A 26,969-nucleotide genomic window follows, 5' to 3' on the forward strand; every position below is an offset into this window, starting at 1 on the left:
ATGACCAGTAGAACTGCTTTCTCCCTGCAATGGCTTCTCCTCCTGTTCTTCCATTGGTACCTCCAGGTACGCCCAAGGTTCTAACCTTGGCTCCTTTCCGTTTCACATTTACATACTGCTCCTGTGACGAATGGAGGATTTTGGGAATATTGGCTTCTAAATATTGTGGCAATTTAAGGGTTAAAGCCTGGGTTTATACTGTTTGACTGCAGTGATGATTTTGTTTTGTAAAGGCCTGGGAGATTCTGGGAGGCAGAAGGTGAAATTGACCAAATTCATCTGGTTTTTAGTCTGGGCTAATGCACTGTGCTTTGACTGCAGAAAGTCCCTGGGAAGTTAATGTACTGTAAGTCTGTAGAATTAATTTGCATGGGGGATAATGTCATTGCTGGGTGGAGCCAAGAAATGCAGAAAGTCAGTTTTGGAGAAGGCTTTGAAGGGAGAAGAGGTAAAGTCTGATATGTCTGACACAGTCCACAATTTTCTCATAATTATAAAAGACTGATGATGCATAAAGCAGAACAGTCTAGTCTGGGGACAAGGAAGAAGCTGAAACACGTTTTATAAAGATATTCAGCCAGAGTTGAAGGGGTTCTAACAGGAGCCTAATTTGTTTTATAAAGCAAGTATTACTTTATGCCATACTTGGGTGGCATAGCGGTTAGTACGGCGCTGAGGACCAGGGTTCGAATCCTGGCCCCGGGTCACTGTCTGTGGAATTTGCGCATTCGCCCCGTGTCTGCATGGGTCTCACCCCCACAACTCAAAGATGTTCAGGTTAGGTGGATTGGCCGCACTAAATTGCTCCTTAATTGGAAAAAAAATTATTGGGTACTATAAGTTTATTTTTTTAAAACTTTATGCCATAATGATTTTCAAATAGATTGAGAGCTCTATGTTTCTTGTTGTTTAATGGGCAATTGAATAGTGGTGTTTAAAGAGTAAGCTTTCTTTTCGGGTGTGAAATTAAAGAGGTTAAGATTGTATTCATTTTCTTTTAAAATGTATTTTATTACAAACATGTATCAAACCAGGTTACAGCAAATAAACACCCCGGGGAACATACTTCCCAACAATCAACTATATAGTCTGTACAGATTTCCCCCCCCCCCCCCCCCCCCCCCCCCCGACCCCTCCTGTGACAAACGACTCCTCAAACACGGTCACAAACATCCCTCACCTTTTCTCAATACCCTTGCTGAGCTTCTTGACTCATACTTTATCTTTAACTGCAGCTGCAGGAAGTCGTACAGGTCACCCAACCATGCCGCTACCCCGATGGCGATGCCGACCGCCACTCCAGCATAATTTGCTGCCGTGCAATCAGAGAGGCGAAGGCCACGACATTGGCCTTCCTCCTCTCTATGAGCTTGGGCTTCTCGGAAACCCCAAATATCGCCACGATTAAGATGGTATTCATAATAAAGTTTTATTTAAACAAAAATACCAAATCCCTATTGTTTCATGCAGTCACAGCTAGAGTGAAATATTCCTTCCGCACAGTCTTTCCAATAAATTAAAATATTGGGGTTTTGGTTCAGTAGCTTAGCCACTGTTGGGATCAACACTGGGGCAGCACGGTAGCCTTGTGGATAGCACAATTGCTTCACAGCTCCAGGGTCCCAGGTTCGATTCCGGCTCGGGTCACTATCTGTGCGGAGTCTGCACATCCTCCTCGTGTGTGCGTAGGTTTCCTCGGGGTGCTCCGGTTTCCTCCCACAGTCCAAAGATGTGCAGGTTAGGTGGATTGGCCATGATAAATTGCCCTTAGTGTCCAAAATTGCCCTTAGTGTTGGGTGGGGTTACTGGGTATGGGGATAGGGTGGCGGTGTTGACCTTGGGTAGGGTGCTCTTTCCAAGAGCCGGTGCAGACTCGATGGGCCGAATGGCCTCCTTCTGCACTGTAAATTCTATGATAATCAAGTCTGGGATCGTAATCCTCCTCAGTGACACCATCAAAAAAACTCAGTTTTTCATGTGTGCAGTGACCAACACCCAGCTTTAACTCACTAACACCTCCACTGTATTATTGTCAAACTGCTTCCTGTACCACATGGGCAAAAAACTTACTCCAAAATATTGCAAAGACTGAAGCCAGTGTTTTGGTCGCCGCCACGAATTCCACTACCTAATTATCTACCTCCATCCCTCTTCCTGACCGCTCTGAGACTGAAACAGACCGTTCGTAAACTTGGGATCGTACCTAACTTGGAGATGCCGCTTCTGACCACATTTTGCACCATTACTAATACTGTCTATTCCCACCTCTGTAACATTGCCTGATTCTGACCCTGCTTCAGCCCATCTGCTGAAATATTCAACTTATTTTGTCATTGAAGTCTTCACAATTGCAACGCAGTTATAATTGGCCTCTCACCTATCTTCCGTAAACTTGAGGTTATCTGAAACTCTCCAGTCTTTGTCTTAATTCAGCCCAAGTCCATCATCCATCATTTCTGTGCTTAATGACTTCATTGGTTCCTGGTTAGGCAACACGCCATTTTTAAAATTTGCATCCTTTTTTTTCAATTCCCTCCATTGCCACTCCCTTCCCTATCTTTATAACCTCAGATATCTGCACCTCTCTGATTTTGGCTCTTAAATATCCCCGATTTAACTTGCTGTACCATTGCTGGTCATGTCTTCAGCTGCCATGGCTTTCGCCCTGGAATTCCCTTCCTAAACTTTTCTCCTTCATCCTTTACAAATTCCTTAAAAACTACTACTTTGATCAAGCTTTTGGACACTTGCTGAAATCTCATTTGAGTTAGTATCATATTTTGTTTAATAATGGTCTTGTGAAATGCCTTTGAACTTGTTAGAGGTGCTATATAATTCAAGCTGTTAAAGGACAACTTTATTTCTTTTTTAAATGTGACCATATCGCAACAATCACAGTAGATATAACCAAGTGTGTTTCCTAATTGGCTAATGGAAATAGCTAATTCTACTGAAACCCATCCTGATTGGTCAATCTTTCTCGCTGTTTAGCAGGATAATGGAATTATTCCCCTAAAGACATCTGTGCAAAAGTAAATTATCATTTTGGTACTTTGAAATGTAATTGTATGCTGAGATTTTTGTAATCATTTCTTTATTATTTGTTAAATTGAAACATAGCAATGAAATGAACAAGTCAATTAGACATTTTAGTAAAATTGCTGTACCTTTTAAAATTATTTGTGAGAGGCATTCAAAAAAAACAACTTGACGCTCTAATGCATTGTCATTCTTCGACTTAAGATCATGTGTCAGTGGTCTGCTCTTAGTTTTGCTGGGAATCAATCCAAAATAACTTGTCTTCCCTTCCTATTTTTGTTCTATGAGAAGCTCCTTGTTTTGTTCAACCTTTTGTTGGCCTGTCAGATAAAGGATTCACCCTTTAATACATTGAATAGCAATGCAAGGGTGTAGGTCAGCAAAGTAGTAGAGCAGAGCACCAATTAATTTATTACTGATTGCTAAAAATAGTTAATGGCACTTCAGTGTGTGTGTGTTGTTTTGAACGCAAGTGGTTTCACACAGTGAACATATTAAATTTGTTGTTTGTAAGGAAGCATCTATCTACTAAATCTTTCTCTTCTGTCTAGGCCACAGAAGAGGTATCAAAGAATCTGGTAGCTATGAAGGAAATATTATATGGTACAAATGAGAAAGAACCACAGACTGAAGCAGTGGCACAGCTGGCTCAGGAGTTGTACAATAGTGGTCTTCTTGGCACTTTGATAGCAGACTTACAGCTCATTGACTTTGAGGTGAGAAGAAAAGTGGTCTATAAATTCAAAGTAATTTTATTTTTGAAACATGTATATTTGAGTTTATTTGTGTGAATGTTGATAATACCATGATATATTAAATGTTCATTTGAGTTTGAGAGGATGTTTCCAAGTGCTAAAATTAAATGTCGCTTCCATGAGCAATTAATTCGACAAGGAGCAGAATTATATAACCTCTGACATCACTACTAATGGTCAGTAGCCCTTATAGATGCTCCAGAAGGCAAATTCAAAATTGCTGACATCGGCCTTAGTCATCATCTGAACAGAGTGCCTAGGTCCGGTGACTAAATTAATAGAATCTGCTCATGGTCTTCACTCTCTTCTCTATGACTTGAGTTGTTTTTCTATTAACCTGCCTTACAGGGAAAGTAAGAAAAAAGAAGCCCTTTTAGGGTGAAATATTCTGTCTCTTGGGAGTATTTAATGTAAACCCATTTTTTCCAGACTTTTCATGAGCAGTGAGCTATTCTGGTCATTGAAAACTGACTCATCAGGTTAAATATTTCAATAAGTCACAATGATATTGAACATCAATTTATGTGTTTTTCTTGGAGCAACAGTGGGTACTTCACTAATTTAAACTTGGTGGGTGATGCCAAAATAAGTTGATACCATAATGGGATTAATTCCCAATTAGACTCTTCGCTGTGTAGCCTGTTCCTACTCTAATTTCCTGGGTGCTTGCCTTTGCTCTCTGCCTTTACGGTTGTTGCCATGAATCAACTCTAATTCTGTAGAACCTGATGGAAAGAGGCAAAAACGGGAAAACCACAGACAAAAGCCTAAAAGATATGTCTCAAAAGCACATTTAAGAGCTTTGCCCTTTTATATTTGATCTTTTGCTTCAAGGTAGGATGTTTGAAGGGTGGAGCAAAGAATCCACTTTGACGGAATCCTGTTGACTTTGGTATTATGCAACTAAAGCAGGTATTTGCCTGTAGCAAATTGTGGTTGGCATTTTAATGTGTTTGTAGTTAATTTTTACTTGAACCACTTGTGCATTTAATCATTTGAATAATTAATAGATCAGTGGGAGCATGTTGAAAATAACTTGATACTGATATTGATTTACTACAATATTTTAATTGTGGATGATTCCAACCAATTAGATTGAATAACAATAGTTCTTATTGACCTACGTAAGCATGTTAAAGCCATATCTTTTTATTAAAACAGTAAAAAATATATACAAGGCCAAACGGTACAAACAGTAATTTTGTGTTCGAGAAACAGGGTACCCTTCCCTCAGTACCAGCGTACGGGGAGGGGGAGTAGGATACTCTGATTATTAAAACAGTTCACAACACAGTTGTACTAAAAAACAAAAGGTACACACACTAAACTTTGCGCTGTAGCGACCAGATACCCTTGCCTCTGTACAACAGAAGGGAAAGGAAGGGGTGATGGTGGGAAGAGAGAGGAAAGGAGGATGGTGGGGCGGGAGGGAGTCGGGGTGTTGGTGGAAGTGGGGGGAGGGCCCAATAGGACACTGCCTGAAACATATATTAAGGCAGAAAAACAAAAGAACTTTCAATTAAGATGTGCCAGACTCTGGGAATCCCCCAGAGCGGGTGAGGGGCGACACAGTGTGAGGCACGAGTGAGCCCTGCACCTCACTGCACAGAGAACCTCATGAGCACCCTCCGCTCCTGATACTGGCCGGCTGACATCCTTCGGACAGTCGCTCTCTGGGCCCGAATCCTCCTCCATACTGACACGGGCCCCACCAACCAACTCCGGGCCCGCCTTGATCCCGCCACCGGGATCATCGACAAGCAGGATCTCCTCGGGCTTCTCGTGGGGTCTTCAGCCAACGGGAGGCAGTGGTGCAGATGCCTGCTCCGCCCCCACCACCTGGTCACCGGAAGGATGTTAAAGCCATTCTAAATCAAATATTCAAACCAATCTTGAGTTATTAGCATTAAATACTTGTGCTTTAAGTAGCTTCAGGTTGTTCTCGATCAATTCCATCTTTTAAATACTTGGAATAGTGCTAGAAAGTTTATCGTCAGTAGACGATTGAAGGATCAACTTACATAGACATCCAGACTTACTTTGAATTCCTAAAAGTCTTCACAAAATATGTGCCTTCATCTTCCTTTCAACTTCCTTTGTTCTAATATATAGGGTATATCCCTGTTCTGTTTGATCAGGAAGAGATCAACATGCACATTAATTATGTAACAAGTGGAGGAAGAAATAAGTAAAGAGATATGTGAAACTAATAAAGAATAGAATAATAATTGGGTGACCTTAATCGTCAAATTGTCAAAAAGAGGTGCGCAGGGAATTGAGTTTCACTGTGTGTACATGACTCCTTTCTTTAATATGTTACTAGCCCAACAAAATTGGAGCACTGATGGATCTATTAATAGGAAAGGAACCAAAACAGATGAGAATAGGGGAAGATTTGAACAAAGTAATCGCAACGCACTGAGGTTTAAGATGAAGAGTGACATGGACATAAGGCAAAGTCCAAAGTAATACATTGGGAAAATGCTCATTTTAAAAGAATGAGAATGGAACTATGAAGAATTAACAGGGAAAATCTGCTGACAAACACAAAAATAGAACAGTGATGTGAAATATTTAAAATTGTGATCACCAGAGCTGTGGAGAAATGTACCCTACTAAAAATGCAAAAAGCGATTAGCCGATAATGAGATGCCCTGGCTAAATAAAGAAATAAGGGGGGGAACAGAAACCGGAAAAAAAAGCAGCGCACACTATGTAGGCAAGAAAAGCGCTTTATGAAAATATTGGAAAGAAGTCTAGAATCAATTAGGAAGGTAACTAGAAACTACATAACTGAATTATCTATGAATATAAGAAGAAATAAGGCTGGTATTCTACCAGGACATCACCACAATAGTGCATGGATGGGAACCACGTGAAAGACAATAACACATAATGTTGATGAAATGGCAGAAATGTTAATTAGTTCACCTTTGACACTATCTTAATCTCTGGTAAATACAATTTCATTAAAAGGAAAGGAAAAATATATAAAGACATTTAAAATGGGAAAGGGGTATCTAATTGGTAAACTTAATAGAATTTGGAAAGGATAAAACTCCTTGTTTGGATGGATTTAATCTGTGCATATTTTAGTTAAAGAAGTGATATTGGCACTATGATTAAAAATTTGTTGAAAGAGGGAATAATGCCGGAAGACTGGCAGACAGCTAATATGATTTGTTTTTTTTTTAAAAATGGAGCAAGTTCAAGAAATGATGGGTCTATGGATAGTTTACTATCAGTGGTAGGATAGATAATAGAATGCTGACTCGGGGGTGTAACACAAAAGCATTTAGAAACTGTTGCTAGAATTGTAACATAGATTTCAAAAGGGAAGGTCACGCTCGATGAACCTTGTTAAATTCATTGAGGAGTAACAGGGTAACAGCAGTAATGAAGTAGAAGTAATAGATTGGATTTCCAAAAGCCTTCGATAAGGATAGTAATTTTTTAAAAAACCTTTATGGTACCATGAAGCAAACAAGGCACTGGGGTTCATTTCTGGAAGGGTGAAATTGAAAAGCAGAGATGTCTTATGATTTGAGTCCCTTTGAGTACTATGAACAGTTCTGAGTTCCATTTTATAAAGGCACTGGAGAAAATACAAAAACAATTCACTGGAATGATGCCAGAGCTGCGAAGTTATAGTTATTGGGAATGATTGCACAGACTTGAGGTCCTTTTCTCTGAAAAGGAGAAGATTGAGGGATGACCTGACAGGTCTTTATCTATCAAGTCTTCTTGGATAGATGTAGCCAAGAGCTGAATGTGGAACCATAAGTATAGGTTACTAATAAATAAGGAATTTGAGAGAAACGTCTTTGCCCAAAGTGTGGTTTCAAGGTGGATCTTGCTACCACAAGTAGTCACTGAGGCAAATAGCATAGGTGCAATTTTTTTATTTCATTTGCGAGATATGTTGCTGGTTTTTATTGCCCATCCCCAATTACGCCTGAGAAGGTGGTGGTGAGTTGCTGCCTTGAACTGCTGCAGTTTGTGTGATGTAGGTGCACCCACAGTGCTGTTAGGAAGAAAGTTCCTGGACTTTGACCCAGTGACATGTCAGAATGGTGTGTGGCTTGGAGGGGAATTTGCAGGTGGTGTTCCCATGCATCTGCTGCTGCCCTTGGTCTTCTAGGTGGTAGAGGTTGCAGGTTCAAAAGGTGCTGTTGGGGGGGCCTTGGTGAGTTGCTGGAGTGCGTCTTGTTGATGGTGTTGCCACGGAGAGTCAATGGTGGATGGGGTGCCAATCAAGTGAGTTCCTTTGTCCTGAATGGTACCAAGCGTCTTGTGTTGTTGGAGCCAGGCAAGTGGAGCACATTCCATCACACTTCACACTTGTTCATTGTAGATGGTGATGATGTGGAGATGCCAGCGTTGGACTAGGATGGGCACAGTAAGAAGTTTTACAACACCAGGTTAAACTCCCAACAGGTTTGTTTCGAATCACTATTTCGGAGCGCAGCTCCTTCCTCGGGTGAATCATTCACCTGAGGAAGGAGCTGTGCTCCGAAACAAACCTGTTGGACTTTAACCTGGTGTTGTAAAACTTCTTATTGTAGATGGTGGGTAGGCTTTGCGGAGCCATGAGGTGAGTTACTTGCCATAAAATTCCAGCCACTGACCTGCACTTGTAGCCACAATGTTATAAGGCTGGTCTTCCTTCTCTGGTCAGTGGTAACCCCAAGGATGTTAGTGAGTGATTCAGCAATGTTAATGCTACTGCAAGAATGTTGCCTGGTATGGAGGGAAGATCTTATGAGGAAAGGCTGAGGGACTTGAGGCTGTTTTCGTTAGAGAGAAGAAGGTTAAGAGGTGACTTAACTGAGGCATAAAAGATGATCAGATGATTGGATAGGGTGGATAATGAGAGCCTTTTTCCTCAGATGGTGATGTCTAGCACGAGGGGACATAGCTTTAAATTGAGGGGAGATAGATAGAAGACAGATGTCAGAGGTAGGTTCTTTACTCAAAGAGTAGTAAGCGTGTGGAATGCCCTGCCTGCAGCAGTAGTGGACTCGCCAACACTAAGTGTGTTCAAATGGTCATTGGATAGGCATATGGACGATAAGGGAATAGTGTAGATGGGCTTTAGAGTGGTTTCACAGGTCGGCGCAACATCGAGTGCCGAAGGGCCTGTACTGCGCTGTAATGTTCTATGTTCTATGAATGTCAAGGGGAGGTGATTAGATTCTCTTGTTGGAGATGGTCATTTCCTGGCATATATGTGGCATGAACATTATTTGCCCCTTATCAGCCCAAGTCGGAATGTTGTATAGGTCTTGCTGCATGTAGACACGGACTGCTTCAGTATCGGAGGTGTTGTGAATGGTGCTGAACATCAACTTCTTTATGATGGAGCGGAGATCATTGATGAAGCAGCTGCAGATGGTTGGATTAAAGACACTACCCTGAAGAACTTGTGCAGTAATTTCCAGAGACTGAGATAATTGACTCTCAACTACCACAACAATCTTTCTTTGTGCTTAGTGTATCTCCATCCAGTAGAGTTTCCCCCCTCACTCACGTTGAGTCCCATTTTTCTAGGGCACCTTGATGCTGCACTCCGTCAAATGATGTCAAGGGCAGTCACACTCCCCTTGGGTTCAACTCATTTATCCATAATAATTATTAGTTTTTATTATTTTGTCCAAATTTGAACCAAGACTATAATGAGGTCAGGATTTGAGTGGCACAGGTGGAACCCAAACTGAGCATTTCTGATCAGGCCTTTGTTGAATAAGTGCCGCTTGATAGCACTGTCAATGACTCCTTCCATCACTTTGATCAAAAGTAGACTGATGGGATGGAAATTGACTGGGTTGAATTTGTCCTGCTATTCGCAGCCGTACAACAGCGTGGCTAGGGGCACAAATGGTTCTGGAACACAAGTGCTACTGATGGAATGTTGCCGGGGCCTAGAACCTTTGCTGTATCTGATTCCTTTCAACCATTTCTTTATATCACATGGAGTTAAATAAATTGGCTGAAGATTAGCATCTGTGATCATGGGGCCCTCCGGGTGGCCGAGATGGATTATCCATTCAATATTTCTGGCCGAAGGTGGTTGCAACGTTTCCAGTTTTTCTGCTGATGTGCTGGGATCCCCATCATTGAGGTTGGGGATATTTGTGGAGCTGCCCCCTCCTATTAGTTGTTTAATTATCCAGCACCACTCATGATTTGTATAAATGTGGGATGCCCCCTGTGAGGCCCTGGCCTGGGTGCCCCAGTAGTTGCTCTGGAGTTAGAAGTGATTTTTCTTTTCCTTCTAACCCTTTCAGAGTAACTGCCAGGGTAAAACTGGTAGAACCATCTGAAGTTAGCGATTTAAATTGCTTCTGTCAGATGGTTCCCAGCCCAGTACAATTGTCCAGAGGATGGTAACATTCTGGGCAATTGTCAAATAAACCTTTACATGGGAACCTGCTCAAGGAATTCCCCAGCGCATCATTGGAGTACCCACTGAATGCGACGGTGGAGAACCAGGAAGTTATGGACCTTTGTAACTTTGTAATTGTAGGATTGCTGATGCTTTAATGCAAGCTTAGTTTTAGACTTCAGCCTTTGATATTGCATCAGATTTTCACCCCTTTCCCCCACAACCTCCCAAGAATTCATGACCGGCATGATGGGTTCTGTACAGATTCCTTTTATTTGATGCCTTAATTGATTAGTGTGGGCAATTGTGTTTGAGTACCTTTATGCTGGAATCGTGATTTACATAGAAGATAGGAGCAGGAGGAGACCTTTTGGCATTTTGAGCCTGCTCCAGCATTCATCACGATTTAAGAATATGATTCTATTTTGAAGATGATTTAAATACTAAATTATATGGAGGTCTGAGCATTTAATATTTATCTGGTTATATAGATGAAGAAGCACCTCTTAATACTGAAGGCGCTTTTTCTTTACTTCCCTTCAAAGCAGTTTTTGTGGGTAAACAACTCTGCTGCACGTCAAGTTGATCAAGTCTGCTATTCCAGGTTATTTTGTCCTTCTCGATGTTGAGAAACCCAGGGTTGATGAATATTGATGTAAATGAGTGAATAAAGATTGGACCTTGTAATCTAATCATGGAGTTTTTGCCTTTGCATGCCGTTTCATGACTTCTCAATAAATCTATGATGGGGGACAGTGGGAAGAAGGTGAAAAAGTGGAACTTCTTAATTAGCACAATTAATCAAAGCAAATTAGTTGAACTTACAGCCTTTGCTTATTTGCCAGGAGATAAAACTGTTAGTGGGAACAAATTATGTATATCATGTCAAGCTATGGCATGCCTGCAGTCTTGATTCCTCCATCAGCTATATTTCAGGACTCACTTTCGTTTTGCTGTTCACAGGGCAAGAAAGATGTGGCTCAGATTTTCAACAATATTCTGAGAAGGCAGATTGGCACACGGACCCCAACAGTGGAATACATCTGTACTCAGCAAAATATATTGTTCATGTTATTGAAAGGGTGTGTAAAATAGCCTTTTTGCACATGTATATCTCTTATTTGTTGCAGATACTTCTGAATAATTTTCTTGCTATATATGCCCTTTTATTTCAGTTAGGAGAGTTGGTGAGCTTTAATTTGGAAACATTTTTCAAAAAATAGATTAAAATTAATTAGGCTTTTGTCTCTGGCTTTCCAGTTTAAAACAGTTACTTTGACAATGGTGAATCATTGCAAAAGCTATCATTCTTTCTACATTTGTTTCGTTATTGTGGTGGTGGAGGTGAAGGGCGATTTTTTTTGTCTGCACTGACTCTCCTAATGAGCATCTCTGACTGGGTAACAATCCCCAGCATTTACCCCATGCGTTTGCACATTGTTTCTATTCAAATAATCACCTCATATCCTCTTGAATACTGTAAAGGGATTTTTTGTTGCAATTTTAAGTCCTATTTTGTAATGTGCACGAATGAAATGGTATCTTATATTTCAAGTTGTTTCTTTAATATTGTCAAATGATACTGTAGACTCCTGAAAGTTGAAAGAAAATTTGATGCTCTACTCATTTGCTTTGTAGCCCTGGGATTAGTTGTAAAATACAGTTACACAAGTTAATCAGTAATCAAATGAACATTGCTAGAAGCATTATTTCCAAAATACCCAATTGATTAAATTAGAACAAAGCATACCAAGGTAGCACTCGGGGAAATATTTGGACATGTTATAAAATAGTATCTAATGAAGTATTGTATGTTACAGATAAAGTTGATCTTTTTGTGTATTGTAAAGTATCTCTCTTTTTTAGGTACGAATCACCAGAAATTGCTCTTAATTGCGGTATTATGCTGCGTGAATGTATCCGGCATGAACCATTGGCAAAAGTTATTCTGTGGGCTGAGCAATTTTATGATTTCTTCAGATATGTGGAAATGTCAACTTTTGACATTGCTTCAGATGCATTTGCAACATTCAAGGTAATTCACTCATATTTTGAAGTTTTGTTTCTCATTATATCACCTTGCGGTGTAATTATCTTTTGTTCTGGAGAAGGCACATATGTTATGCATCAGATGTAGATCTTCAAACATTTTGGATAACCAATTGAAAAATAGCTACATATTTCACAGAAGTTTGTTGTTCCCTGAATATGCTAAGGTAGCCCAGCTTTTGCCTAACTGGTCCTTTATTTATAATGTGATTCATAGAATCCCTACAGTGCAGCAGGAGGCTATTCGGTCCATTGAGTCTGCACCAACCCTCTAAAAGAGCACCCCACCGAGACTCACTTCCCCCACCCTATCCCCGCAACCCCAGCTAATCTGCAAATCTTATCATGGCCAATCCACCTAACCTGCACATCTTTGGACTGTGGGAGGAAACCTACGTAGACACTGGGAGTTTGTGCAAACTCCCACAGTCATCCAAGGCCGGAATTGAACCCGGGTCCCTGGCACTGTGAGGCGGCAGTGCTAATCACTGTGCTACCTTTTTGTACTATTTTACTTGCTCTTGCTCGGCTATTGACTTACTTGTATGTGGTTTATTTCCAGGATTTACTTACACGACACAAACTACTGAGTGCAGAATTTTTGGAACAGTATTATGATCGAGTAAGTAAAAGTATGTTGCTTCAGGATTGGGAGGGGACAAATTTGAATGACGTTGATCATTTCTGTCTTTTTAACATGGCATTTAGAAGGCATAGTACTGTTTTGCAGAAAAATGGTAACTCACCTAGTACTTAGAATCCCTACAGTGCAGGAGGAGGCCATTCAGCCCATCAAGTCTGCACCGACCCTAATTTTGAAGGAGTGGGGAACGGAGAAGAGAAAAGGCATATTGTATCTTCCACTATTCAGCACAGGATTCGCATGGAGGATGAGCAGTCTGAAATATGTTAATTTTAATTGAAAAAGTAATATGAAATGACTGCAGGTTATGATATCATGTTTCATTTTTGTAAAGACCCACTGAATTGCAATCTCAATAGAACTATCCTTAGATGCTTTAGCCGTAATCTGAACTCCAGATGAGACACTTGGACATATTTTGCGTCTGTAACACATGTTTCTGTAACATGCACCTAACCTCTCTGCAGTCAAGTTAATATAGTCTGTCCGTCAGGGGTAGAGTTTCAAATCTAGATTTGAATGCTGTATTTGATCCCTGATTCTAATTTACTAAGTACCATTGCTCTGTGAGTTGCCAGTCCTGCATTCTGCCTGCCACTGAAGATCCAGTTCTACATAAGATCTCTAATTGTCAGAGTTCTTTCTTTTTGGAAGACCCCTTGAAACCTTCTCTCAGACCTCTGGTTGGCAACTCCTGATCAGCAACATTATTCTTGGATTCTTGCAGTTTTCATTTGTCTTGCGGTTTGTGTTCTTGAATCATGATATATACCAGATCAGTTTCAATTAGGTTGCCATGCCCTGAATACATTATTGTTTAGATTTTACGCTGATGGACCTCCGGTGGCGGCCATGGATGAGTAGGTCGCACATTTGATAGCTCCCGCCTGTGATGGGCTTTTGGACCTTTTCCCCCTGTTTTTTTCTGGATTTTGTGATAAATCGGTGAAGAATTAGACAGTAAGGAGAAATCCCCCTCCGGTGTATGGGGAATTGGACCAGAAGTGGCCGTGTGAGAAGACAAAGTCCTATAAGGAAGACGCAAGCAGAACTGGTAACGCGGGAAAGCATGGCGGCGAAGCAGTGCCACGGAGTGATGGCACAGTGGTCGACGGAGCAGCTGGTAAAGTTTTTCGAAGATTGCTTCACCAAGCTGAAGAAGGGCATGCTGAACCCAATTAAGGCTTCGATTAATCAAGTTGTGCAGAATCAAGAGACCCAAGGGAGAGCGATCCAGGAGGTGGAGAAAAAGGTGTCTGAGCACGAGGAATACATAACCGTGCTGGAGACCAAGGTGGAGATGGTGAACGACCGCCAGAAAAGAATGCAGGAGAATCTGGAGAACCGGTCCAGGAGGCAGAATCTTAGAATTGTCGGCCTCCCTGAAGGCCATGAGGGATCGGTTGCGAGGACTTCTGTGACGGACATGCTGGAGAAGTTGATGGGGCCTGAGACGTTCCCTCGGCCCCTGGAAGTGGATAGAGCGCACAGCCCTCGCGAAGAAGCCCCGAGCGAATGAGCAGCCGAGGGCCATGGTGGTACGCTTTCACCGTTTCTTGGACAAGGAACACGTTCTGCGGTGGGCCAAGAAGGAATGGAGCAGCAAATGGGAGAACTGTGAGCTGCACATTTATCAGGACCTGGGCGCAGATCTGGCCAAGAGGCGAGATGGGTTTAATTGGGCATAAACGGCCCTCTTTAAGAAGGGGGTGAAGTTTGGGATGCTGTACCCAGGCCGTCTGTGGGTCTCACATGAGGAACGGGACTTCTACTTTGAAACACCAGACGAAGTATGGACTTTTGTTAAAGGAAAGAGGCTGGAGGTGAATTAAAAGACACTGAAGCCTTGGAGAAGTACTGTGGCAGCGATTTGTTGTGCTGGGTTGTATAAATATGAGTAGTGCTATGTGTAATAAGGGGCTGTTTGGATGGCTAAAGGTAACTTTGTCTTGCAGGGAGCTGGTTAGAGGGGGGATGGGCTTTGGGGTTGGTTCTGCGTTTTGGGTGATTATTTTTCTAAAGTGGTTGTTTCTTCACTGTTTTTTCTGATGTTTGTTGACAGGGGAATGTGATGCTTTTAAAATGTTTGTCCATGTGAGGGGAGAGAACAATGGGGAGACCGACTGTTTGGTGCCAGGGGCGGGAGCTATCAAGTCAGCATGTGTCAGCTGACTCTGGGAAGCGCAGTGGGGGGTGAGCAAGTGTTAAGCTGGAGCTTGACTTGGGGAGTTGGGTTTCTAGTGTTGTTGCTGGGAGGGAGAGAGAGGGGGGGGGGAGGAGCTGCTTTGCTGACAGGGGAGGAACTGTTACTAGGGGACAAATTGGAGGTTGGGAATGACGGCTGCCCGAGGGGGGCTCAAGGAGGCGGAGGGCGTGAGCTAGAGGTGGGCCTAAAAAGGGTGATGGCTAGTCGGCAGGGGGGGCTGATTACATGGAACCAGGCTGATTACATGGAATGTCAGAGGGCTGAATGGGCCGGTCAAGAGTGCTCACGTGTTTGTTCATTTGAGAAGGCTGAAGGCGGACGTGGCAATGCTACAAGAGACATACCTAAAGGTTACAGACAAGATTGAGAAAGGGGTGGGTCAGCCAGGTATTCCACTCGGGGCTGGACTCAAAGACCAGGGGGGTAGCAATCTTGATCAGCAAAGGAGTGCATTTGAGGCAGGGAGAATCGTGTCAGACAAGGGGGGTAGGTACATAATGGTGAGTGGGAAGCTGGAGGGGGTACGGGTGTACTCGTGAACATATATGCTCCGAGTTTGGACGATGTGGAATTTATGAGGTGGGTTTTAGGTAAGATCCCAGACTTAGAGTCACATAACCTGATCATGGGAGGAGACTTTAATACAGTCATTGATCCTGAATTGGACAGGTCAAAATCCAGGACAGGGAGGAGGCTGGCTGCGACAAAGGAATTGAAGGGGTTTATGGAACAGATGGGGGGAGTAAACCCATGGAGGTTTGCACGGCCAAGGGCGAAGGAGTTTTCCTTTTTTTCACATGTCCACAAGGTATACTCTCACATCGACTTTTTTGTTCTGAGCAGGGCGTTAACACCGGAGGTGGTGGATACTGAGTACTCGGCAATCACAGTGTCGGATCATGCCCCGCATTGGGTGGATCTAAGGGTTAGTGTGGAGAGAGGGCAACGCCCGCTGTGGAGACTGGATGTGGGGTTGCTAGCGGACAAAGTGATCTGTGGGCAGGTTAATAAGTCCATCCAGAACTGCCTGGAGACAAATGATACGGGGGAGGCCTCCGCAGCGACGGTTTGGGAAGCTCTGAAGGCAGTGGTCAGAAGGGAATTAATCTCGTTATGGGCCCCACCGAGAAAAGGCGGAACGGGCTGAGAGGGATACATTAGTGGAGGAGATACTCCAGGTGGATAGGAGATACTCGGAGGCCCCGGATGCGGGGCTACTGAGAGAGCGGCAGAGGTTACAGGTAGAGTTTGAGCTGTTGACCACAGGGAAAGTGGTGGAACAGTTGAGGAAGGCAAGGGGGGCGATTTATGAGCACGGGGTAAAGGCAAGCAGAATGTTGTCTCACCACCTCAGGAAAAGGGAAGCGGCCAGGGAGATAGGTAAAGTAAAGAGTAAAGGCGGGAATACTATCCTGGACCCAGCGGGGGTGAACAAGGTGTTTAAGGACTTCTACAGTAAATTGTATGAGTCGGAGCCCCCGGCTGGGGTGGAGGAGTTGAGGCAGTTTTTGGATCAGTTGAGATTCCCGAGGGTAGATGAGGATCTGGTGGAAGGGCTGGGAGCCCCAATTGAGATTGAGGAAATAATCAAGGGGCTAGAGGGGTCTGACGGCTACCCCCTGGTCTTTGAGCCCAGCCCCAAGCGGAATTCTATAAGAAGTTTTCAGAGATATTGAGCCCACTGCTGGTGAGGGCATTTAATGAAGCAAGAGGGAAGGGAGTCCTTCCCCCCCCCCCCCCCCCCCCCCCCCCAACGATGTTGCAGGCCTCGATTTGATTGATCCTGAAACGGGAGAAGGAGCCGGAGCAATGTGGGTCATACAGGCTGATTTCTCTACTAAATGTGGACGCCAAACTGCTGGCTAAGCTACTGGCCACAGGATAAATGACTGTGTCCCGGGGGTAATAGGGGAAGACCAGACGGGATTTGTAAAGTGCAGGCAACTCAAGGCCAATGTTCGAAGGCTTTTAAATATTATGATGCCCTCAGAAGGAGAGGAGGTGGAGCTGATGGTAGCGATGGATGCGGAGAAGGCTTTTGATTGGGTGGAGTGGAATTACCTGTGGGAGGCGCTGGGTACGTTTGGGTTTGGTGAGAGCTTTATTGACTGGGTGCGGTTGCTCTGTCAGGCACCAGTAGCGAGTGTGTGTACAAACCGGCTGAGGCCGGGGTACTTTAAACTACACCGAGGGACGAGGCCAGGGATAACCCCCTCCCCGTTACTGTTTGCCCTGGCCATAGAGCCATTGGCCCTGGCGTTTAGAGCCTCTAGGAACTGGAAAGGGCTGGTTTGCGGTTTTGGGTGGGGGGGGGGGGGTGGTGGAGCACCGGTCTCGCTTTACGCAGATGACCTGCTCTTGTACATTTCGGACCCGTTGGAGGGGATGGGGGAAGTAATGCAAATCTTGGGGTAATTTGGCCATTTTTCAGGGTATAAATTGAACATGGGAGGGAAAAGCAAGATGTTCGCGATCCAGGCAAGAGGACAGGAGAAGAGACTGGGAGAGCTGCCGCTTAGAATGGTAGGGAAGAGCTTTCGATATCTGGGAATCCAGCTGGCCCGGGAATGGGAGGCACTGCACAAGTTAAACCTATCCCGGTTGGTAGAGCAAATGGAAGGGGACTTTAAGAGATGGGACATGCTCCCGCTATCACTGGCAGGAAGGGTACAGACCGTGAAAATGGCGGTCCTCCCCAGATTTCTGTTTGTCTTTCAGTGCCTCCCCATCTTCATCACAACGGCCTTTTTCAAACGGGCGAATAAGGTTATTTTGGGCTTTGTGTGGGCGGGTAAAACCCCGCGAGTGAAGAAAGTGTTGCTGGAGCGCAGTCGGGGGAGGGTGGGTTGGCGCTGTCGAACTTCTGCAATTACCACTGGGTGGCTAATGTGATTAGGAAGTGGGTAGTGGGGGAGGGGTTGGCATGGGAGCGGATGGAGATGGCGTCATGCAAAGACACCAGTTTGGGAGCACTGATAACGGCACCTCTTCCATTCGCGCCAGCCCAATACTCCACAAGTCCAGTGGTGGTGGCGGCTCTGAGAATCTGGGGGCAATGGAGGAGATATAAGAGAGTGGAGGGAGCATCGATTTGAACCGCGATTTACAATAATCATCGGTTTGTACCGGGTAGGCTAGATGATGGGTTCCGGAGATGGCGAAGGGCAGGAATTAGAAGGATGGGGGATCTATTTATAGACGGGAGCTTTCCCAGCTTGAAAGCCTTGGAGGATAAATTTGAATTGCCAGCAGGGAACGGGTTTAGGTATTTACAGGTGCGAAACTTCCTGAGAAAACAGGTGCCGGCCTTACCACTGCTGCCGCCACGGGGGATACAGGATAGAGTAGTCTCCAGTACCTGGGTGAGAGAGGGGAAGGTTTCAGATGTTTACCAGGAGCTTTCGGAAGCGGAGGAAACTCCGGTGGGGAGCTTAAGGGCAAGTGGGAGGACGAGCTAGGAGGAGAGATAGAGGCGGGTCTGTGGGCAGATGCCCTAAGTAGGGTTAATACCTCCTCATCCTGTGCCAGGCTTAGCCTGATACAATTTAAGGTAGTCCACCGGGCACACATGACAGCGGCGAGGATGAGCGGGGTCGAAGATAGGTGTGCGAGGTGCGCGGGAAGCCCAGCAAATCATGTCCACATGTTTTGGGCATGCCCAAAGCTTGCAGGGTTTTGCTAACGCAATATCCATGGTGCTAAAAACACTAGTGGTGCCGAGTCCGGAGGTAGTGATCTTTGGAGTGTCGGAAGAGCCGGGAGTTCAGGGAGCGAAAGAGGATGACGTCTTGGCCTTTGCCTCCCTGGTAGCCCAGAGATGGATCTTGTTAATGTGGAGGGACTCAAAGCCCCCGAGTGTAGAGACCTGGGTTAGTGACATGGCTGGGTTTCTCAGTCTCGATAAAATAAAGTTCGTCTTAAGAGGGTCAATGGTCGGGTTCACCCAGCGGTTGCAGACGTTCGTCGACTTACTCGGGGAAAATTAAAATGTCAGCAGATGCAGTATTCCAAGGTGGGGGTGGGGGGGGGGGGGCGGATTGTTGTTATATGGTTGGGATGTGTGAAGATTGAGATGGAGGAGGGGGGGTGGGAATGTTTATTATACCATGTTGATGTCATTGTCTATGTTTTTATTAAAATTTTCAAATACCTTAATAAAAATATTTAAACAAAAATAAATACATTTTACGCTGATGTCATTTATGAATGTGGCACAAAGTCAAGGGGTGAGGATGGCTGATGGTGGTTGAGATAGGCCTGCAAGTGAGGGGGCGGACCCACGACCGCTATCATCTAGAAGGACGAGGACAGCAGATACTTGCGAACACCATCACCTGTGGGTTCCCTTCCAAGTCATTCACCACCTTGAGTTGGCAATATTGCCGTTCCTTTACTGTTGCTCAGTCAAAATCCTGGTGCACCCTCTCTACAGCACTGTGGATGTACCTACACCTCTGACCGCAGCAGTTCAAGAAGGCACCTCACCACCACCTTCTCGAGGGCAACTAGGGATGGGCAATAAATGTTGGCCTAGCCAGCGATGCCCACATCCCATAAATGAATAAAAGAAAAGAGCCAGTGATTGGGGGCTGTGGTGGGAGGAGTTGCTGGAACATATTGTTGCTCGGTTATATACAAGGTTTTAAGTTGGATTTTTAAGGCTGAATTTGTTTATTCCCCATGTAAATTAACCCATGTAAAAGAATATTATTGTTATTGGAGCCATAGTGTCTATAGGCTATCTGAGCTGTCTCTACATCTATATTTTTTTCTGAATAGTACCTGTACACTGGAATAAATATCAATATACTGGAGGCATGTTATCCCTTGATTTCAATTATTTCAGTATTAGTTTTGTGAAGGATAACATCCTAAATAACATAATATAGCAAAATTGAGGATACTGCACAATTTATATTCCAAGACGAGATGATCTTAATTTATTTATTTTTAAATTGTTACATTTTCTGGAGAAGGAGATGTAATAATATTTTCTGATTTTGTATGTGCGCTCTGCATAATTGCATGTTGCTGCAGTTTTAAAATTAGAAGCAAGGAAAACTGATCAGGTGAAAGCATTTTCGATCAAAATAATCTGCAAAACTAATGAAATGAAAATCACTTATTGTCACGAGTAGGCTTCAATGAAGTTACTGTGAAAAGCCCCTAGTCGCCACATTCCGGCGCCTGTTCGGGGAGGCTGGTACGGGAATTGAACCGTGCTGCTGGCCTGCTTGGTCTGCTTTAAAAGCCAGCGATTTAGCCCAGTGTGCTAAACCAGCCGATGTCATGAAATATGTAAAGGATCAGAATAATGTGGAATGGATCTCTGCTTTTTGAGGAGGAAATTCTGTTATAGTTTATCTTAAACATTTATTGATTTGTTGATCCTCAATTACTCGCATTAATTTATATCGAAGCTAACAACATAATTGGCAATGCTAAAGTGGTCCTCGGGTGAATGTGCTAAATTGGGGGAAGGCTAATTATAACAATATTAGGAGGGAACTGAAGAACCTAGATTGGGGGCGGATGTTTGAGGATAAATCAACATCTGACATGTGGGAGGCTTTCAAATGTCAGTTGAAAGGAATTCAGGACCGGCATGTTTCTGTGAGGAAGAAGGATAAATACGTCAAATTTCGGGAGCCTTGAATAACGAGAGATATTGGAGGCCTCGTCAAAAAGAAAAAGGAGGCATTTGTCAGGGCTAGAAGGCTGGGAACAGACGACGCCTGTGTGGAATGTAAGGAAAGTATGAAGGAACTTAAGCAAAGAGTCAGGAGGGCTCAAAGGGATCACGAAAAGTCATTGGCAAATAGGGTTAAGGAAAATCCCAAGGCTTTTTACACGTACATAAAAAGCAAGAGGGTAGCCAGGGAAAGGGTTGGCCCATTGAAGAACAGGGGAGGGAATCTGTGTGTGGAGTCAGAGGAAATGGGCGAGGTACTAAATGAATATTTTGCATCAGTATTCACCAAAGAGAAGGAATTGGTGGATGTTGAGTCTGGAGAAGGATGTGTAGATAGCCTGGGTCACATTGAGATCCAAAAAGACGAGGTGTTGGGCGACTTGAAAAATATTAAGGTAGATAAGTCCCCAAGGCCTGATGGATCTACCCCAGAATACTGAAGGAGGCGAGAAGGGAAATTGCTGAGGCCTTGTCAGAAATCTTTGGATCCTCACTGTCTTCAGGTGATGACCCGGAGGACTGGAGAATAGCCAATGTTGTTCCTTTGTTTAAGAAGGGTAGCAAGAATAATCCAGGGAACTACAGGCTGGTGAGCTTTACGTCAATGGTAGGGAAATTACTGGAGAGAATTCTTCGAGACAGGATCTGCTCCCATTGGGAAGCAAATGGACTTAGCGAGAGGCAGCACGGTTTTGTGAAGGGGAGGTCGTGTCTCACTAACTTGATAGAGTTTTTCTAGGAGGTCACAAAGATGATTGAAGCAGGTAGAGCAGTGGATGTTGTCTATATGGACTTCAGTAAGGCCTTTGACAAGGTCCCTCATGGCAGACTGGGACAAAAGGTGAAGTCACACAGGATCAAAGGTGAGCTGGCAAGATGGATACAGAATTGGCTAGGTCATAGAAGGCAGAGAGTAGCAATGGAAGGATGCTTTTCTCATTGGAGTGCTGTGACTAGTGGTATTCCGCAGGGATCAGTGCTGGGACCTTTGCTGTTCGTAGTATATATAAATGATTTGGAGGAAAATGTAACTGGTCTGATTAGTAAGTTTGCAGACGACACAAAAGTTAGTGGAATTGCGGATAGTGATGAGGATTGTCGGAGGATACAGCAGGATTTAGATCGTTTGCAGACTTGGGCGGTGAGATGGCAGAAGGAGTTTAATCTGGACAAATGTGAGGTAATGCATTTTGGAAGGTCTAATGCGGATTGGGAATATGCAGTGAATGGTAGAACCCTCAAGAGTATTGAAAGTCAAAGAGATCTAGGAGTACAGGTCCACAGGTCACTGAAAGGGGCAACACGGGTGGAGAAGGTAGTCAAGAAGGCATACGGCATGCTTGCCTTCGTTGGCCGGGGCATCGAGTATAAAAATTGGCAAGTCATGTCGCAGCTGTATTGAACCTTAGTTAGGCCACACTTGGAGTATAGTGTTCAATTCTGGCCGCCACACTACCAGAAGGATGTGGAGGCTTTCGAGAGGGTGCAGAAGAGATTTACCAGGATGTTGCCTGGTATGGACGGTATTTGCTATGATATATCGGTTTATTCTCACTGGAACGACGGAGGTTGAGGGGCAACCTGATAGAGGTCTGTAAAATAATGAGGGGCATAGACAGGGTGGATAGTCGGAGACATTTTCCCAGGATAGTGGGGTCAATTACTAGGAGGCATAGCTTTAAGGTGCGAGGGGCAAGGTTTGGAGGAGATGTACGAGGCACGTTTTTTACACCGAGGGTAATGGGTGCCTGGAACTCGCTGCCGGAGGAGGTGGTGGAAGCAGGGACGATAGTGAATTTTAAGGAGTATCTTGACAAATACATGAATAGGATGGGAATAGAGGGATACGGACCCCGGAAGTGTAGAAGGTTTTAGTTTAGACGGGCAGCATGGTCGGCACAGGCCTGGAGGGCTGAAGGGCCTGTTCCTGTGCTGTACTTTTCTTTGTTCTAAAGAACGTTGAAACCTCAACCTGGAAGGCAGGGTAATTGTTGGGTCAATGTATCCATCCATCTGAAGGCCAACTATTCCAATAGAAAACCATCTTGGATTTGAAGGGAAAGTTACTTCAAACAGTTCTCGGAAAACTTGAATTATTATATGGGAGTGCCCTCTAGTGACATTTCTTTGTATCTGCTCTTCTACTTTGTGGAGGAGCTTGTCGAAAAAGTATGTTCCATAATAGTATTCCGTGATCATAATATTGAGGAATTTGAAAATGTTGAAATTCACTGATGCGGTTTTAAAAAATAAATTTGAGTACCTAATTTTTTTTTTCCAATTAAGGGGCAATTTAGTGTGGCCAATCCGCCTAACCTGCACGTCTTTGGGTTGTGGGGGTGAAACCTGGAGACACATGGAGAATGTGCAAACTGACAGTCAGTGACCTGGGGCCAGGATCAGACTGGGGTCCTCAGCGCCGTAGGCTGCAGTGTAACAACTGCACCACCGTGCCGCACGAACTGATGCACTTTTATATTTCTTATTTCTATTTTTATGAGTTTATTGCTGATTCACATCGTGTACACCTTTTTGACTTGCATTTCTATCATTGATTCAAATTTGATCTTTGTAAGCAAAAAGAAAACTTAATTGTCGTTCCAAACATTAAATGCAATGGTTATATTTGACTCCCTAATGTATACTTAATTAAATTTGGCGTTCAGTTTGGTGATGAGAAGTAAGTATTAGGGTAAGAATATATATACAGCTATTATAGAATATCATTCAATTATTTTAACATTTGTTAATAAGAAGTTGATCCAAAGTATGAAAGACAATTCTGTTCACATAAGCTGCACATTAAAAAAAAGCTAATTATCGGGGGCACAACATCTGAGCAGTAATGTTCATTAAAACTGTATGAAGAATATGTAACTTAAAAAAAATTACACTTGGGACTTCCGGGTGCGGCGATGACCAGCTGAGTCGCACGTTTCGGCAGCTCCCTGTGAAACGGACTTTTGGGCTCTTGATAGGAGCCCCAACGGCAATTTTGACGGCTAAAAACACTGTGCGGTAAACCAGAAGGGAATCCCCCCTGGATACGGATGGAAAAAGGAGGAGAGAGTGGCCAGATTGCAGTGGATCCTTTAGAACAGCGGCAAGGAAGGCAAGCAAAAACCAAGATGGCGTCGGAAGGTGGCAGTTTAACATGGGGCCCTGAACAACAAGAGTTCTTGAAATGCTGTGTGGAAGAGATCAAAAAGGAAATGAAGAAAGAGCTGTTGGCCCCGATACTACAGGCGATCGAAGGGCTAAAGGAGGAACAAAAGACCCAGGAGCGGGAGCTTCGGGTCGTGAAGGCAAAGGCAGCCGAGAATGAGGACGATATACAGGGCCTGGTGGTGAAGACTGAGATGCAGGAGGCACATCAGAAACGATGTGTGGAAAGGTTGGAGGCACTGGAAAACAACGCAAGGAGGAACAACCTGAGGATTCTTGGTCTTCCTGAAGGTGTGGAGGGAGCCGACGTCGGGGCATATGTGAGCACGATGCTGCACTCGTTAATGGGAGCGGAGGCCCCGGCGGGTCCGTTGGAGGTGGAGGGAGCATACCGAGTGATGGCGCGAGGACCGAGAGCAGGAGAAATTCCCAGAGCCATAGTGGTGAGATTCCTCCGTTTTAAGGATAGAGAAATGGTCCTTAGATGGGCGAAGAAAACTCGGAGCAGTAGGTGGGAGAACGCGGTGATCCGCGTATATCAATACTGGAGTGCGGAGGTGGCGAGAAGGAGGGCGAGCTTTAATCGGGCCAAGGCGGTGCTTCATAAAAAGAAGATAAAATTTGGAATGCTGCAACCGGCAAGACTGTGGGTCACATATCGAGGGAGGCACCACTACTTTGAGACGGTGGATGAAGCGTGGACTTTTATTGTGGAAGAAAACCTGGAATGAGCGGGTTATTAAAAAGAACGTTCGAACAAAGTGGTGGGGCGAATGTGGGGGGCAAAGAGGGGTTTTATGTACTAATCCTGCGATGTGGTAACTTTTCTCTCTCCCACAGGTGGTGATGGGGGGAGATGGGGAGGTGGAGGAGATGGGGCGTTGGCCATTGGGGGCGGGGCCAAGGGAGAAGCGCGGGCTTGGTTCCCGCGCTATGATAATCATGGCGGGAATAGAGAAGCAGGAAGGAGGGGGCGTCGCACGGTGCGAGCCGAGGTCACGGGGGGAAGCCGAGGTCAGCCAGAGTTTGCTGACTTCTGGGAGCAACATGGGTGGAGTAATTACGCTAGCGGGGGATCTAGCGGGGGGGGGTGGGAGGGGGGAATTACTGGGTTGCTGCTGCTGGGGAGAGGGGGGAGCTGGTATGGGAGAGGATGGGTGGGGGGGCACCGCCTGGGGGAGATACAGCTGCGTGGGAACTGGGTGAGGAGCTGGAAAAAGGTGATGGCTAATCGGCAAGGGGGGGGGGGGGGTAGGAAGCCCCCCAACTCGGCTGATCACGTGGAACGTGAGAGGGCTGAACGGGCCGATAAAGAGGGCACGGGTACTCGCACACCTTAAGAAACTTAAGGCAGATGTGGTTATGTTACAGGAAACGCACCTGAAACTGATAGACCAGGTTAGGCTACGCAAAGGATGGGTGGGGCAGGTGTTCCATTCGGGGCTAGATGCGAAAAACAGGGGGGTGGCTATATTAGTGGGGAAGCGGGTAATGTTCGAGGCAAAGAATATAGTGGCGGATAACGGGGGCAGGTACGTGATGGTGAGTGGCAAACTACAGGGGGAGACGGTGGTTTTGGTAAACGTATATGCCCCGAACTGGGATGATGCCAATTTTATGAGGCGGATGCTAGGACGCATTCCGGACCTAGAGATGGGAAAGCTGATAATGGGGGGAGATTTTAATACGGTGTTGGAACCAGGGCTGGATAGGTCGAAGTCCAGGACTGGAAGGAGGCCGGCAGCAGCCAAGGTGCTTAAAGATTTTATGGAGCAGATGGGAGGTGTAGACCCGTGGAGATTTAGCAGACCTGGGAGTAAGGAGTTCTCGTTTTTCTCCTATGTCCATAACGTCTACTCGCGAATAGACTTTTTTGTGCTGGGTAGGGCATTGATCCCGAAGGTGAGGGGAACGGAGTATACGGCTATAGCCATTTCGGATCACGCTCCACACTGGGTGGACTTGGAGATAGGGGAGGAAACAGGAGGGCGCCCACCCTGGAGAATGGACATGGGACTAATGGCAGATGAGGGGGTGTGTCTAAGGGTGAGGGGGTGCGTTGAAAAGTACTTGGAACTCAATGATAATGGGGAGGTCCAGGTGGGAGTGGTCTGGGAGGCGTTGAAGGCGGTGGTTAGAGGGGAGCTGATATCAATAAGGGCACATAAAGGGAAGCAGGAGAGTAAGGAACGGGAGCGGTTGCTGCAAGAACTTTTGAGGGTGGACAGACAATATGCGGAAGCACCGGAGGAGGGACTGTATAGGGAAAGGCAAAGGCTACATGTAGAATTTGACTTGCTGACTACAGGTACTGCAGAGGCACAATGGAGGAAGGCACAGGGTGTACAGTACGAATATGGGGAGAAGGCGAGCAGGTTGCTGGCACACCAATTGAGGAAAAGGGGAGCAGCGAGGGAAATAGGGGGAGTGAGGGATGAGGAAGGAGAGATGGAGCGGGGAGCGGAGAGAGTGAATGGAGTGTTCAAGACATTTTATAAAAAATTATATGAAGCTCAACCCCCGGATGGGAGGGAGAGAATGATGGGCTTCTTGGATCGGCTGGAATTTCCCAAGGTGGAAGAGCAGGAAAGGGTGGGACTGGGAGCACAGATCGAGGTAGAAGAAGTGGTGAAAGGAATTAGGAGCATGCAGGCGGGAAAGGCCCCGGTACCGGATGGATTCCCAGTCGAATTCTATAGAAAATATGTGGACTTGCTCGCCCCGGTACTGACGAGGACCTTTAATGAGGCAAAGGAAAGGGGACAACTGCCCCCGACTATGTCTGAAGCAACGATATCGCTTCTCTTAAAGAAGGAAAAGGACCCGCTACAATGCGGGTCCTATAGACCTATTTCCCTCCTAAATGTAGATGCCAAGGTCCTGGCCAAGGTAATGGCAATGAGAATAGAGGAATGTGTCCCGGGGGTGGTCCACGAGGACCAAACTGGGTTTGTGAAGGGGAGACAGCTGAACACGAATATACGGAGGTTGTTAGGGGTAATGATGATGGCCCCACCAGAGGGAGAAACGGAGAT

At 45.0% G+C, this 26,969-nt stretch overlaps 1 protein-coding gene across 4 annotated transcripts in view; it reads left to right on the plus strand.

Moving 5' to 3' along the window:
* Positions 1 to 26,969, plus strand: part of cab39 (calcium binding protein 39) — an 87,417-nt gene that overhangs the window by 51,751 nt on the left and 8,697 nt on the right. For all 4 annotated transcript variants that reach the window (XM_072474583.1, XM_072474585.1, XM_072474586.1 and 1 more), the window contains 4 exons: positions 3,591 to 3,755; positions 11,143 to 11,261; positions 12,046 to 12,214; positions 12,791 to 12,850. In XM_072474583.1, the coding sequence (XP_072330684.1) occupies positions 3,591 to 3,755; positions 11,143 to 11,261; positions 12,046 to 12,214; positions 12,791 to 12,850 (513 nt within the window). The remainder of the gene's footprint in view (positions 1 to 3,590; positions 3,756 to 11,142; positions 11,262 to 12,045; positions 12,215 to 12,790; positions 12,851 to 26,969) is intronic.

Source organism: Scyliorhinus torazame, chromosome 14 (genome assembly GCF_047496885.1).
Source record: "Scyliorhinus torazame isolate Kashiwa2021f chromosome 14, sScyTor2.1, whole genome shotgun sequence".
NCBI lineage: Eukaryota > Metazoa > Chordata > Chondrichthyes > Carcharhiniformes > Scyliorhinidae > Scyliorhinus > Scyliorhinus torazame.